This window comes from Zonotrichia leucophrys, chromosome 3 (assembly GCF_028769735.1).
Source record: "Zonotrichia leucophrys gambelii isolate GWCS_2022_RI chromosome 3, RI_Zleu_2.0, whole genome shotgun sequence".
Taxonomy (NCBI): Eukaryota; Metazoa; Chordata; class Aves; order Passeriformes; family Passerellidae; genus Zonotrichia; species Zonotrichia leucophrys.
In genome coordinates this window covers 46,412,359-46,427,269 of record NC_088172.1, presented here as the reverse complement: position 1 = coordinate 46,427,269, position 14,911 = coordinate 46,412,359, and the positions used below count along the sequence as shown (strand labels likewise).

The 14,911-nt window shown below is 38.2% G+C and overlaps 1 protein-coding gene across 8 annotated transcripts in view; it reads left to right on the top strand.

The window, feature by feature from the left end:
• PTPRK (protein tyrosine phosphatase receptor type K) overlaps positions 1-14,911 on the top strand; it is a 388,545-nt gene that overhangs the window by 215,110 nt on the left and 158,524 nt on the right. For all 8 annotated transcript variants that reach the window (XM_064708032.1, XM_064708028.1, XM_064708031.1 and 5 more), the window contains exon 7: positions 11,808-12,101. In XM_064708032.1, the coding sequence (XP_064564102.1) occupies positions 11,808-12,101 (294 nt within the window). The remainder of the gene's footprint in view (positions 1-11,807; positions 12,102-14,911) is intronic.

Below are 14,911 nucleotides of genomic sequence, written 5' to 3'. Positions count from 1 at the left end.
AGAAAAACACTATGTTAAATGAAAAGGAGAAGGTTTAGGGGATTTTTTTAACCGTTAAAATGCTGTGTTGTGCTTCTTATGCTTGGAAAAATGTTATGTGCATCTATTCTGAACGTTTCTGTAAGTCCAGCTTGTCTTTCCATTCATTACAGGTTGGGGAGGAAGGTGATGAGTCAGTCAAGATTTTCTTGATAGCAGGCAAGATTATATGTAATGAGAGGTAGAAGCCTAAATAGAGTTCAGTGGGGCAGCTTCACCATTCCTCTGAGTTGACAAAACTGCTTCTTTTATGCCCCAAACTCACATTTATCAGAGGGATAGCAAGTTCCATGAGAGAAAGTTTCCTGGTGCTTGCTGTCATTTAAAAGCAAACAAACCAGTCAAGTTCTTCAAAGAACACACGCACATTAGAAGTTTCAGGAAGAACTTCAGAATTCAGCAGGAAGAATCTTGACTTTGCTTGTCTTCATCACAAACAGTATTTAAAATTTCTGAAAAAGCGTTCCCAGCTTTGATTACTGGGGCCAACAGAGCTTGCTGATAAAATTACACCAAAAAACATTTTCCCCAGGATGGCATGCTTTTGTTATCAACATTTATGTAAAATGTTAGGGCTGCTTTAAGATATTACTGCTATCTGTTTAACTGGTAATATGGTGACAACTAATTTATTTTTGTCTCCAAATCTTTTGTAATGTGCTCCTAGGTGCTTGGTTCAACATGCAGAACCAACAAAACCCCCAGCCTTCAACAAGGTATTACATTTACCCATATGCACAGGCATATGGGTAAATGTAATAAACAATATGGATTACTTGTGCAATCTTTGAAGGTAGCAATTTCCACAATGATGCTTATTATTATAAACTATCTTATTACCAGTGCATCTTGTATTTGTAGTGAAAAGCTGTACTGTTATTATTTCTGTAGAGTTGTTGATTTTGTTTGCCTTTCTTTTGTGAATACACAAGGCTAGTTCGAGAACTTTCAGTATGCCAGCCCAACTTAAGTAGATGTTGGCTAGTATCATATTCAAGAATTAAAATATGCAGTAGCAGAATAAGAAGCTGTGTATTTTTGTTAAGTTTGCCCATTAAAGAAATTCTAAGATAGTTCAGAATGGTTAAAATAGAGAGCAAAGAGAGGGTTTTTTCTCAAACTGAATGTTTGTGTCAATTGAAATAAGATCCAAAAATTAGATTCTTTTGCTCTACTCAGGGAGTTTCTATTCCAGATTCATATTGATACTTTGAACCTTTTTTTGCAACAAAACAAAGATAACAGGCTTTTATCAACTCATAAAATCATAATATCTCATAAAGGTCTCATTCACATGCAGAACTGGTGGGGTTTTCTGTTATAATGTGTTTTTCTAGAAATTTCTTTCAGACTTTTCATCACACTCCAGAATCCATTTGGCAATGGGAAGGTTAAGGGCAGCTTCATTGCTGGAACTCAGCAATGCAGGGTTCAATGCAGGGTTCAAAGCAGGGAACTTCCATGTCCAGCCCTGCAAGATCAATTGTAAACCTAAACCTCTGTGAATGTAGTGTAGTGTAGTGTCACTGCATGCAACACTGATGGTGGGAAGTGAAGGAGTAGGGTTGCTCTCGGAGGTGCATGGTAGATGATGAGTATTTCACATCTGTGAGGTAAAACTGTGATGTAGAAACCGTTTTGGTTTCTGTTGGTTCATTGCATAGATTGAGGGAAGTGTCTCAGTGCCTCCTAAAATTAGTCCCCTTCTCTGTCATTCCAGTGGGTTGCCTTCTGGCATTTTTGGCAAGAAATATTTGGACATGCTGTAATAAGAAATGTGAAGACATTGCTGGTGGGAACATCTATATATGTCTTAGAAAAGATTATGAATAGAAAGAGAGCAAGAAAACAGCCCCTCAAAAATAAGTTTGCCCAAAAGTGGTGATGAATTCTGTCATTTCTCCCTGCAGATTTGCATAGGCTGAGCACACATAAAATCTCTCTACATAATCATTAATGTGTAACCCTTACATTACCTTCCTTTGATGGTAGTCTTCAAGCGCTGTCAGAAAGTTTTTATCATATGTGAAATGAGATACCTGAGAAAGAACTTTGCAGAATGCCTTGCAAGTCTGAAGGGCAAGGTTTTCTATTCATCTCTGCCCCCTGTACATTTTTAAGGTCTTGCCTTAATAATAAGTGTGTGACCTCTCCCTCTCCCCACCTCTGTGCATCAATTATTTAACTCATGGTTTCAGTTAATGGCTACAGTAAAATCAGTCTCATCTCTTACATGCTTAAGTTTCTTAAGTAACTGCTATTAAATACAACTGTAAATACTCGGAAGCCAAAGCCATGCCAACTCATCTGCAGGTACTTTAGACTTCAGTACCCTTCTGGTACAAGGTTATGTACATTGCATTTATGGAGCATGATCCAGTTTTGTCTCACAATGCTACTGTCCCAACAGCACATGACACTTTTTTTCTCATTCATTTAAAAGGCATGCAGGAGAGCTGGTGATAAAATTGTTTTCCAAAATAAGGCATACAGGAGAATTCCTGGACAGGCAGGGGTGCTGTCTGGGTGAATTTTTTTAGCTTTCATGTTTAATAGATAGGTATAGCTAGTGAAGTATAAATCTGTGTTGTTCCCCCCTCCCCCCCTTTTTATTTTTATCTATTTATTGATTTATTTTTGCTTCACTGAATTCTATTGAAATGCTCTGGTTTTGTTGCAGGTGTTTGCATTTTTTGAGTTTGATTATAAATATGTCACTGTAACTTTTGTCTGTCGGAAAGTTTCTATATTCGGGTTGTTTAGGCAGTAAACTGAGTGTGTGAGCATGACTAGAGCATCCACAGATATAAGAATAATGCAAAAATCTTCACAATCTCTACAGGACCAGTTAAATACTTAAATAAAAATTTAAGTAATCCAAATACTCAGAAAAGAAATATATTCCCATCACATGTTGCATCACCATGTGAAAGAAAATTTTGGAGTCTCTAAAACAATATTTTGTTTTTCTTCAATCATTCTTTCTGTAATTTCTAGTTTTATTCCTTTTCACCATTGACAGCATGTGTATGTGCATGCAATCACAGTATTGTCAAATTGCAAAGCCTTGTAGAGTTGAGAGTAATTCTTTCTTGGGAAGAACCAATTTTGAAGAAGGTATTAAACTTTGTTCTCAACCTGCTGGTTCCTGACAATGAAGCAGATAAAATATTTCTTTCCAGCAGTAATCTCAACATTGACATCTCGAGGGCATTACTGATACATGTGGATAATGAAGTCGTTGTAATCAAGTCTTTGCTGGAGACATTTCTACAGCTGAGTCATTTATGCTGACTGATTTTCTTTTTCCTATTTAAAATTTGAATGTCTTCTCATTACAGGCACCTCTTTCTTACATTTATTCATTGTTCCTCGAGGAGTGTGCTGCATCTGTGTCTTTACACAAAGCAGTCTTTTTGACAAAATGTGTCATAATCTTCTAATTGATTCCCATTGTAACATAGCCTACTATCATTCAAAAACTAGGCATGTGTCCTGATCATAATTGTTTAGAGAGATGACATATTCCAATTTTTAGAGACAGACTTTTTTTTTAACATATGAGCTGGGCATGCTCTTAACCTTGTTTACACTTTCTGCTGACAATGCTAAAGCTGCACACTGTTCCTTTACTTTAAAGGAAGATAATAAAATGAGTGTGGTGGTGTTTCAAATCAAGGTGAATAAAATGCCACAGTGATGCATAGGATATAACATCACTATGCAGAAGTTAGCAGTTTTTGCTGCTGAAATAATTCCTATTTCAGCACTTTAGGTGGTCACTAACTGCCACGTCACCTAAATTAAATACATTTTAGCTGCGTGAGCTTGCAGACTGTGTCGTATCTACAGCACAAACTTTATATATTGGGTGCTCAAAGCTAAAACAGTAGCTAGAAGTGAGCTTGTGACATACTATTCCTGTTTGCAGACCCCAAATTAGAGATATTATGTTGAAATATGTCAGTACCCTACCTAAGCCAGGTTCACTGTTCAGCTCACTGTTCAGTTTGCCATTTCTGTTTGTTGCTGTTTTTTCTCCAGTGACTGATTCTCTAGGTAGTTAACCGGAATTTCAATATTATAGATATTTATTTTTAATGTTTATTTAAAATTGATCCTTTCAGTTTTTCCATTTCAAGTAATAAAAGACAATGAAAATGGTCCTGCAAACTCTCTGAAGAGAGTTGGATAAATCACTTGATACCACCTGGTCACTAAGCCATTACTTAGAATGAGTTCTTTTGTTCCAGACAACTAACTCTCTTAATTAAAATGTAACATTTTGTAGGTGTTGTGTCTCAACCTCTGGACTAGCAGCTAGTATCAAATACTCTGCAGTTGAGATAAATTCTGTTTTAAAGTCACAGAAATAATTTTCTGAAGTCCCAGAAATAAAGTCTTCATAAGTGAAATTAAAAAGAAAAAACGAGTTTGAGGAAAACCTTTATAGCAGAATTGTAGATCATGAGCTGTTTAAGTTTCTTCATGCAGCCACCATCACTTATGGTCACAGGACCGCAGCTAAGTTGGAATTAGTTTTTGATTGTGTTGGAGTTTGGTTTTGTTTTGGCTTTGGATTATTTTGTTGTACTGTTTTGTTTTAATTTTTTTAAAATAAAGGCAGACCTGTAGCTACATGGAACACTTTACTGCAAAAGCCCTCTGATTTCTACATGAAGTCATTCTGTGGGGTAATATATCAAAGTTAGTTATTTTTATGAAGAAGTCTGCCTTCTCATCAGTACAGTGCCTTCTCCAAGCTAGCTGTAGAAGACAAAGATGGCAGCAATATCAGAAAAAAATTGACAACGTACTATTGTTAACAGTGTAGAAAATGGGTTAAAATGAGTAAAACTTGATAAACAGAGACATTTTTGTCCACTGGGAGGAAAAAAGGAAAAGAAACAAATTTATTAAGGAAATGGTAAATGAGTTTATGAACAAATAGAAAAGCCAACTGATGGTTTGGGGAATTATTAATTAAATGGCCGAGGCTTGTGAGAGCTCCAGAGGACTTGCAGCTGGTTGGGTTTTTATTTTGTTAATTCCTCAGCAGTATTTGGCCTTGCAGTAGTGGAGGTGATTGTAAAACTTCTCTGAGGTGAGTTATTTTGAGGGCTGCAGATGGTTTAAGAAAGCATGCTTTCCTGCAGCCTCTGCAATGTGCCCTGCCCAGCAGTTGAGCTCATCCTCCTTTATTCTGACGTTTTTCAGATGCATTGTGTCTCTTGGGCAGGAGTAATCTATGGAGCTGATGTATGGTATGTCTGGCTGAGAATAAGCTTGCGCTTGTTCTTCCCCTTTGTCACAAGAATAAGGTGGGCTGCTGAGGCGAGAAAAGCAAGTAGCACTATGTGGTGTGCAGGCAAGGATCTCATTAACTATGTCCCTCATGGCAGCATTTCTCACCTAAGGCTGGCTGTGTGTCTGCGCCTATGAATTGAGTAGTTAACATTGTCCTGATATGATTTTGTTTATTGGACTTTCCATGTGAAGTCTGATTAGTGGTTAGGTCTTGGGGCAATGTAGACCTAGAGGTGTGTTTTCAGTAATGTTGAAAAAGAAAATATGCCACATTTTGGCTTTGGGGTTTTTCTTTTTCCCAGTTTTTTGCATTTCCTGATTTTCAGAAGCCAAGGAGACTGCTCATCTCCCATTACTGAACTGTCCTCAATGTGTTGCACAAACTATCTGAGGCATATTTTGTCTTGCATGAGTTATTCAGCAAAACCACTAAGGACCAAAGGAATCATTAGAGATGGAGCATATAGGGAGATAGATGTGAGTGTAGTCTGTCATGCACGGAAAGACAAAACTTAAGATCTTGTTGGAAATTTAAAAATAAACTGCAGAGTGACTGCAGTTTATTTTTTTTCTGTGACTTGAAGGTTCATGCTGCTCATCAGGTCTGTGCTTTCAGCTTGGCATCCTTCAGTCCTCTGCTTTTTAACTGAGCCAGAAGAGTTTCCTATCAGGCAAGTAGTGTTTTGCGTAATGCTTTCCCATTAGTTGGCAAAGTCCCCCGTTTATGTTAATACACCTTGTACTGGTGCTGAGGGGTGGCAAGTCTTGTCAGGCTGCTATCAGTGTAGATGACAGCCAGGTGTCCTTGCAGGTATGCCAAGTACAAAATAAACTTATTTGTCTTAAATTCTGATTTTTTTTTTTTTTCTGTAAGAGCAGTACTTCCTTACAATTTTGGAGAGCTGAATGAAATATTTCTAGTCTGTATTAAAGATATGCCACATGCAGAATGATTTTTGCAAAAATAAAATAAAAACCAAAAAACAAAGTCTTTGGGCTCAAAGCCTCCATGGTTTGTTTTTATTTTCAAACCTTTCACAATTCATTTTGTCACCACCTTCATGACTGCATATTTTCTTTCAGTTATACTTCTTTGGAGCGGTAGGTATGAGAAACATCTTCTGTTCTCTCCCCAGGTTAAAATTAAGACAATGCAGATTTTCCTACTGTTATTGTTCTTCAGTTACTGTTCTCATTGTTCCATTGTGGCTTAATACTCTTTTTGAATTTGAGTTTTCGGTCACTACTTCTTGTTAATTCTTTTTTTCTGCTGTATTAACCAGCTTTTAAGACCAAGAATGTTGTTCCCCTGCTAGTACTTGACTGCTATAACTTTTTCTTCTAAATGTCATTCACGTTCTCCAAATTTTAAACAAATATTTCTACTTCTTTTAGTTTTCGATACTTTTAAAAACACATGACTCTCTAGAGCAGTATGTAATCTTCCAGAACACAGAGTACTGAAGCAGTGTAGGTCTTGCAAGGAATTGGCAGCCTGCTTCCCCATGTCCTTCTGCCCCCATGCCATGGGTGTTGTGATGCGGCTTTGCCACGATATCTCCATGTGAATCTGGAGCCCAGTGCAGAGGCACGTTTCTCCACAGGTCCAGCTCCTGGCAAGCAGGGATTTAGCCCTGACCCCTTTATGCCTTGGGTGTCTCCCATTGCCTGGGTGTCCCACACCGGGGGCCCCTGGTCCCACAGGGCTTCCTGTGGCAAAAATTGTGCTCCAACAAGGCATAGCCAGTGTGGGTCAGGCACTGAACTTCAGCTGAATTCAACTAGAAAACCAAACAACTTGTAAAAATTATGCAGACATGCTTAAACAGCTTTGCAAGAAATTTTCCTAGAAAAGGAAATGAGTTAGGTGGGAGCTGGGTCAGTCTTGAGTCATTTGTGGAGACATTTTTGCCATAATCCCTAGAACATCTAGTATTAGCTGTATTTACATGATTTCATATTTTTGTTTCTTTGAATTATGACAATTTTTAAAGGAACTTTGTATTTTGGTTGACCTACTTTCTTGATATTTATGGTGTAATTAAAAAATCAATTTTAGTTTCTGGGGAGGTGAAGCTGATGTTGGTCTTCCTATAATGAATGGATGCTTTTTTATACTTGTAAAAATTAAACTGTTTGTGATTACCCTTATTGTGTGCATTGGGTTCAGCAGTTAATGCTCATCAGCATACCAAATATATGGCTTGGTGTGAGATATCACAGAGCAAAATGAACATGCTGTCACCAGAGGGAAGGAACAGTGTGTGCATGAGTGGAGGGGACTTGCAAGCTATCACTGCCCAGCATCAGTGTGTGCAGGTCCTGTACAAGGCACAAGTGCAGGATGAGAGTGGATGAAGGCACGCACCTGCTACCTGCTCTGAGTGTCTGGGCTATGGGCTGACCAGCCCTCTCCTCCCCACCTCTCCAAACCCTTCTGCTGTCTAGCAAGAGTCTCTTGCGAGTGGTACATGTTATGCTCAGCAAAACATGGCTCTTGTAAATAAGATGTGAAAATAAGGTTTTAACAGGCATGCATGCAGTATCAGCCTTTCCTCCAAAATGGAACAATATGTAGGATTCTGGTTTACTTTTATTTTTTGCTTTGAACTGATCATTAACAGTATACAGTTGCCAGTAAGATACAAATGAAGCTACCTTCCTTTGTTTTTAATTTAGGAAGTGTTTAATCTTGGAAGGCAATGTAGTATAGTGTGCATATGTGGCTTGAGACTATTGGAAATTTTATGTATATTAGTTACTATACAAATAGCACTAATGACCTTTTCTGGTTGCTTTTCTGCTTGTGAATGTGTAATTATTTGCATACAATGTTTCATATTAAAAATATGACACAACAACTTAACTGTAGGAAGAGTGGTAGAGGAGGTTGAAGTTGCATGCTTATTCTAGTCATTGGTGCCTAAATATCACACTATGTTTAATATACAATGTCATATACATACTGATGTGAGCATAATGTACTGCTAGTAGCTCAGCAGAATGAGAACTTAGTACTGATGAAATGTCAGTCTTAATTTTTTATTACCTTAGCTGTGGGCATTTTATGTCAAAACCAGAGCTGACCAAATACTGCAACATGCTATGCATGAAAACACTTTCATTTATTTAATATCTTGCAGATGTACAAGTGGTCTTTTAATATAGTCTTCCTGAGATGTTAGTGGCCGTGAAAACTAGAAGGATTTAATCAGATTTAACACCTTTATACACTGGCTAAAACTGTAGTCAGAAAATGAGTTGATAATTAAACTGGTTACATTGGGTAAGGAATCTTAAATTTTGTGCTTAGCAAAGGAAGAAATGAAACTCACCATTGCAGGGTCTTTGATCAAACTTTTTAGTGTATCTCAAATGCCTATTAAAACTGTGATTCTACTGATAAGTTAAACCATCTATGGATTGAAATATTTTTCCAGAGGTTATGGTTTAGAACATTATGGCTTTTCACAGAGAGTTCATGGCTGAGGAAAGGGAAACTGAGCTCAAGGAAAATTGGTTGCTGGGAATACTGTGTGCCTTAGCCATATCTCCTCATAGTAATTGAGGAAGGTCGGTTCTTTTTGGCATAAATAAGGGGCACAGCTCTCCTGTTGGGTTGGAATGATCAAGGCAGGGGGAGTATGGAGGGACATCACCATGCTGCCTCGCTTGGCTTTGCGTCTGGGTGGCTGGAAGCCACAAAATGCATCTGAGACAGGGCCACCTCCCTTGGAGCACATTGACAGGGCCAGGCAGGAGGAAAGCTGCTGTGGTGGGTGCCTGGTGAGCCTCAACTTCCTGCAGTTCTACCTCTGATCTAGGCTCTGAACATCTAAGCCATCACCTGGCTGGGCTGAAGCTGAGTTTTTATGTTGTTTTAAGCCAGAACAAACTTCTGAGAGGGTGATTTTCTTTAGGGTACTTTTTCATGCATCTCCTTTTATTTTTCATGCCTCATGTAAGAGGTTTTTCATTTTTGGCAGGCTGTCTTCTCAGGGCACCCTGAAACTGGATTATTTACTACAGGTGGACCCAGATTGCTGGGGTAAAAAAAGCCGGCAACATATACTTCCTTGAAGGATTTGAATTATGTTTTAAAACTCACTGAAAGAAAATATTATTGATATGTGTGGCATTTTATAGGGGAATGGCAACCAAAACATTAATAATGGCTTTGTTCTATCTTTTTTAGCTATCAATGGCAATTTTTAAACTGTAAAAGTTTCAGGCTGCTGTATATACAAAAGGAAATTGTGATTTCAAATTATAATTGGAGATGTGGTTATAGAATAATGAATGGGAATAATTAATAGAAAGCTAATTGGGTAACATCAGAAAAGTTTATCCTGGTATATTGGGATTGCATGCTTCAGTTGATACTTAGTGTACTTTTGGGATTTCTGCTTGCATCTCACCTCTGGTTCTGATAGTATATTATATTATGAAGAATATTAATAATGCTGAAGAACAATTACTTGTTCATTTGCTAACTGATTAAAATTCATGCATAATTTATTGGAACTGGGAGAGACTTTATAAATAAGTCTCCTTGGCCTCAAGAGCTTAAAAACAAAATGCGTATGCTAATATAAGAATGTGCTTTACTTCTTAACATAAAAACTTAAAAGGCAATGCCCTCATTAATGTGAGGTTTTATTTGTGATAATCCAGCTCTTAATCAAAGTGTATACTTCTAAACAGAGCCATATGTTTTAGAAGTTTATAACTTGGAGTTGGTAGTGCATCATGCTCATCAGTGATGGTGTTTTCTGCTGTAATATACACTGACCTTAGAATACATTAGCTGGACATTTAATATGTTAGCTCCACAGCCAATAAACTGCCCTCATTATGGCCAGTTGCGTTTCTGAGCTTTGATGCAGGTAGGGATCTAAATTAATTCATAAGAACATACATTGCCAAAGAAGGGTAAAAGGTTAATAATTAATTGAAGTACTTTTTATAGTTTTATATATCCTAAAGCAGAAATGGAAACACCTTGGAGCACTCACCTTTCACTCTAGGAGGAAAATATCAGGTCCCATTGCAGCCACTATGGCATGGCTACAGACTCCCTGGTCTCCAAACTGAGTGGTTTGAGAAGGAGCTAATTTAGAAAAATGCCCTCAAGATATGTGCCAAGATCTAGGAAACCTGTTTACTTATAGAGCTGGTAAATATACTGTTTGGAGCAAGCTGTGATACCTGGAAGGGAAGCAGGCAGAACCAGGGGCTGAACTTCATCATGCAGGGAGGATGGGATGTCAGAGGAGGTCCAGCACACCCCACCATTTGTTCTGTCATTGACACTGATGGCATCATCCCTGGAAGGCAGAATATGTACAATGCATCTGTGTCTTGTCTTCTGTTGTGTAGAATCTAAAGGTCCCCTGCTAGGGAAATCTTATGGTCTGGTGTTAAAAGTTATTTTTAATGTACTGGCCATGAGATCTCCTCTACCTGCTCAGAGTTGCTGATTTGTTAGTTCTGCATCACTGCTATGTGAAACCCCAGTGTGCACTGAATTTAGCATTGTTGCCTAATTAACTGAAACAAATTAGCTGAAATATGAGCCATCTGGAATGAAAATGAACCTTCCATGTTTATCAGTGAATTCATTTTATTAGAAAAATACTTGTTGCTTGTGATCGTTTCTTAAAATAAATCATGCTGAGACAATCTTTCTATGTTAACATTTCTCAGGGTAGGGGGGACTACCTCTTTCTGTTTGGGCTGTCATTACCTTTTTCACTCTGCAGCTGCATTGAAATATATAGGCAGGCAGAAGCTGATGAGAAGAGGGGATGACAAAAGGCAACACACATACTATTGTTCAAGTTTCAAAATCAGTAGTAACTTACTAAAGAATAAAATATTATACGTTGTTGCCGTATGTCTTTATTTTGTCATTCTCCTGGCAGCTTTGCTCAGTTCTGATATTCTGAATGCCTGTAATAAGCATCTGCATCCTTTTCCCTAACTGCATCCAGTGGATTTCAGATTAACTGCAGTGATATTCATTTTTAAGAATATTCTGTGCAGGGGTAGTGTATCATTTCTTGCAGCTCTTTCTATATGGAAAGTGCAAATGTGGCTTCAGTCAATAAAAGAAAATTTCAAGTTATTGGTATAGTAAATTATATAAATGAGCATAGTTTTTCTGAGAAAAAAAAAATCTCAAGCAGCAGCAATATATAAATCAGACATGATTTTGTGGTCTCTAGCTGAGATTTTTAGAAGGAAAATACAGCATTGAGCAGATACCAGTAGTGCGCCACTCACTTCTATCAGCTGAAATTCTCCTCAGCACTTCTTCACTCATGTCAGTTTGAATTTCTTGCTCTGGTTTGGAATGTTTGCTGACCAAACTCTGACAGCTCCCTGTGTAGAGACCCCTCCTCTTAGTGGCTTTTCCAGCTTTTGTTTCATCGCTGCCTTATTTTTTGTCTCCCCTGCAGAGCCGCCTCGGCCAATAGCACCCCCGCAGCTGCTGGGCGTTGGGCCCACCTACTTGCTCATCCAGCTGAATGCCAACTCCATCATTGGGGATGGCCCCATTATCCTGAAAGAAGTGGAGTACAGGATGACATCTGGGACTTGGACCGAGACCCACGCTGTCAATGCACCAACGTACAAGCTGTGGCACCTGGACCCTGACACTGAATACGAGATTCGGGTCCTGCTTACCCGCCCGGGGGAAGGTGGCACGGGGCAGCCAGGACCACCACTCATCACCAGGACCAAGTGTGCTGGTGAGTGTTGCTATGGAAAAATTAACAAAAATCCCAAAGCTGTTTACTTTATGGTTTGATTGATTGGCGGGCCTGTTGGCTCCAATGAACTTGTATCAGGACTTAAGGATTTCCTTCACGCCCACAGGGATCCCCAAGTTTCTGGGTTGTTTGCCGAGTCCTCTACTTTGCCTGGTCATTGTTCTAGGTGGCTAACCCTTGGAGGGTAGAATAGAAAGTGAGAAGTTAGAAATCTAAGAAAACATTTTGCTTCTCATCACGTAAGGAAAGGGACCTCTTGATTTCTGGAAAGTCCTGACCTCCTTGTTTCTTCACCTTCATATTTTCAATTACATTTTAAGTAAACTTGCACATAAGGCAAATTGCATGGGAAAAAGGATATTTTTAAGAAATAGACTTGTGGAGGGAAAAAAAGAAACTAGCGTACTTCTGCATCATTTGCCTTTTCCCAAGCAGTTACGCACAGCCTGACAGAATCTCCAAGAACTAAAATACAAATACTAAAATCTCTAGCTATGACCGCTCCCCAGGGAAGTTGTCACAGCAGCAAGCCTGCCAGAGTTCAAGAAGTGTTTGGATAGTGCTCTCAGGCTCGTGGGGACTCTTGGGGCTCTCCTGTGCAGGACTGAGAGTAGGACCAGGTTATTATAGGACCCTTTCATCTCAGGCTATTCTATGATTCTGTAAATTGTAGAATACAATTGAAAATACAAATAGAGTGTTTTCTCCATTTTTGACTTCTGGTACCAAAATCACGTGCAGCTGAGCCCTGCAGTTTGCTTCCTGTTTCTCAGAGTTCCCCTTCGTGGCCAGCACCAAGAAGATTAAACACTGTCAACTTGTGTGATATGCTGTTCCTTCTAAAGCTATTTAAAGTTATTTTAATCTCAGCTTTCATAAGAAAAAAGAGACTACCCTATGTCTCATAGTTTCAGGGGAGAAAAATTATAGATTTGAATATCAGACTGTGAGGAAAATAAGCAAAAATTAAATTGTGGGGTTTTCCCTTCTAGTCTCAAGACTTCTAGGGCCTGACAATATGTTAAAGTTGGCACAGTATTTGATTTAGCAAAGAGTGTTGATAACCATCTATTCACAACTGCATTAAAGTAATCAGAAGGACAAGCTGGAGTCTCAGGTTTTCATATGTCATATATATATATGCATATGTGAATCAGAAATATAAATAGGTTTTTTCCTCAAGTTGAAGACAGATCTCTGACGGATGAATGCTCACTTTGTTTACTGAAGGAAGAGTGTCAGGGTCTGGACCAGAAGCCAGGAATTCTAACAGACTAGGTTAGTGGGTATGAATTGCAGAAAATTAGAGAATCTTTTTTAAAGTTGCTCACAGTACTGTCAGAAGCTGATACTTGTAGCTGGAGTAAGACCCAGCTGAAGGCACCTTTTGGAGTTTGTAATTGTATTTATAATTTAGTCTGTCTTTCCAGTGAAGTAGAAAGATCTACGTGTCTATCTTAGTTAAGATGTCGGTCTTTGAGATCTAAGTAAGGTTAAAGTATTGGTTTATTGTACAGAATTGGCTTAGACATTTGTCTGAAAAAGTAGGAATTGGAAAACTGCTTCTGTTTTAAAGAGGCTGAGCTGAGACTAGCAAATTGAAGTGTTCAGGTTGTTTTCATAGCACTTGAAGAAACGTAATTTAATTTACCCGGGTTGTGACAGAGTAAAGATTTTTTGTGGGAAAGGAAGTAATTATGTGACACATTTTTAGAAACCTCATTGGGGAAATCATGTTATTGTGGGTGTGTTTTTATTTTTAATTTTTTTTAACATAACACTCACATATAAGGCTCCGAAATCTGATCTGGCTTGAGAAAAAAATTCAACTCAATTTAATCCACTATGGAGTTAAGCAGATCAAAAAAATACGTGAGAAGAAAATTCTGAACTTTCTATGACAGCGTGCATAATTTTAATAATAAAATTTTAAGCTGTTTACCTTGCAGTGAGACTGATTCTTCCTATTTCATTAAAGTGAAGGCAAATAATTGTTACTACTAGCTAGTTTCAGCTAGAAGAAGGTATGTCAACAAGGATTTGTGAAGACTGAAATATTGTGTACATCATCAGGGATGAGTCAGAGACAGAACCAGATTGAATGCCTTGCTGCCTCCTCACCTGTCTGGAAAATGAGACAGACCTTCTTTTTCTGCACTGTTCTCCCAAGGCTTCTGATAGATAACTCCAGGTCCTTGTCAATGTGATTTTTTTTTTTTTTTTGGTTGAATATACTAATATTTTGCTTTTAAAAGGCAAATTATAAACATCAAAATTAGTCTCTTCCAAAGCAAAGATTTATAAGAAAAGGCAAAGGTAATAATGGAATATATCACCCTGCAGTATCTGCTGCTGCCGGTATTGTACCAGTGACTGGCAGGTGATTTACTGCGCTGTATTAGATGACATCTCTGCAGCAATATCTTCTTTCTGGAGTTTCTTCAATTATTCCTAATTCTCATTTCTGACAAGCTCACTTATTTTTCAGACAGATACTCTCTTTTCTGTCAATGCTCTTTGTCAACTTTTTCTTTCCACGAGTTTTACACACACTAGTTCAAATTCTGAAATAAGTTATAATTGATTATCTGCTCAGTATCAGATGGAATGGTGGAAAATAAATGAATTTTTAACATGAAGTTTGACTGCTCTCTATACAGATTAAAAAGTGTGCATTAGTGAATGTTGATCTGATGAGCTTGTAAGAATTAAAGTTTACATTCCAAGCAGCGACAGCAAACTCGCTGAAAAAATAATGAGAATAAGCTATTATTCTGCTCTCTGTTTAA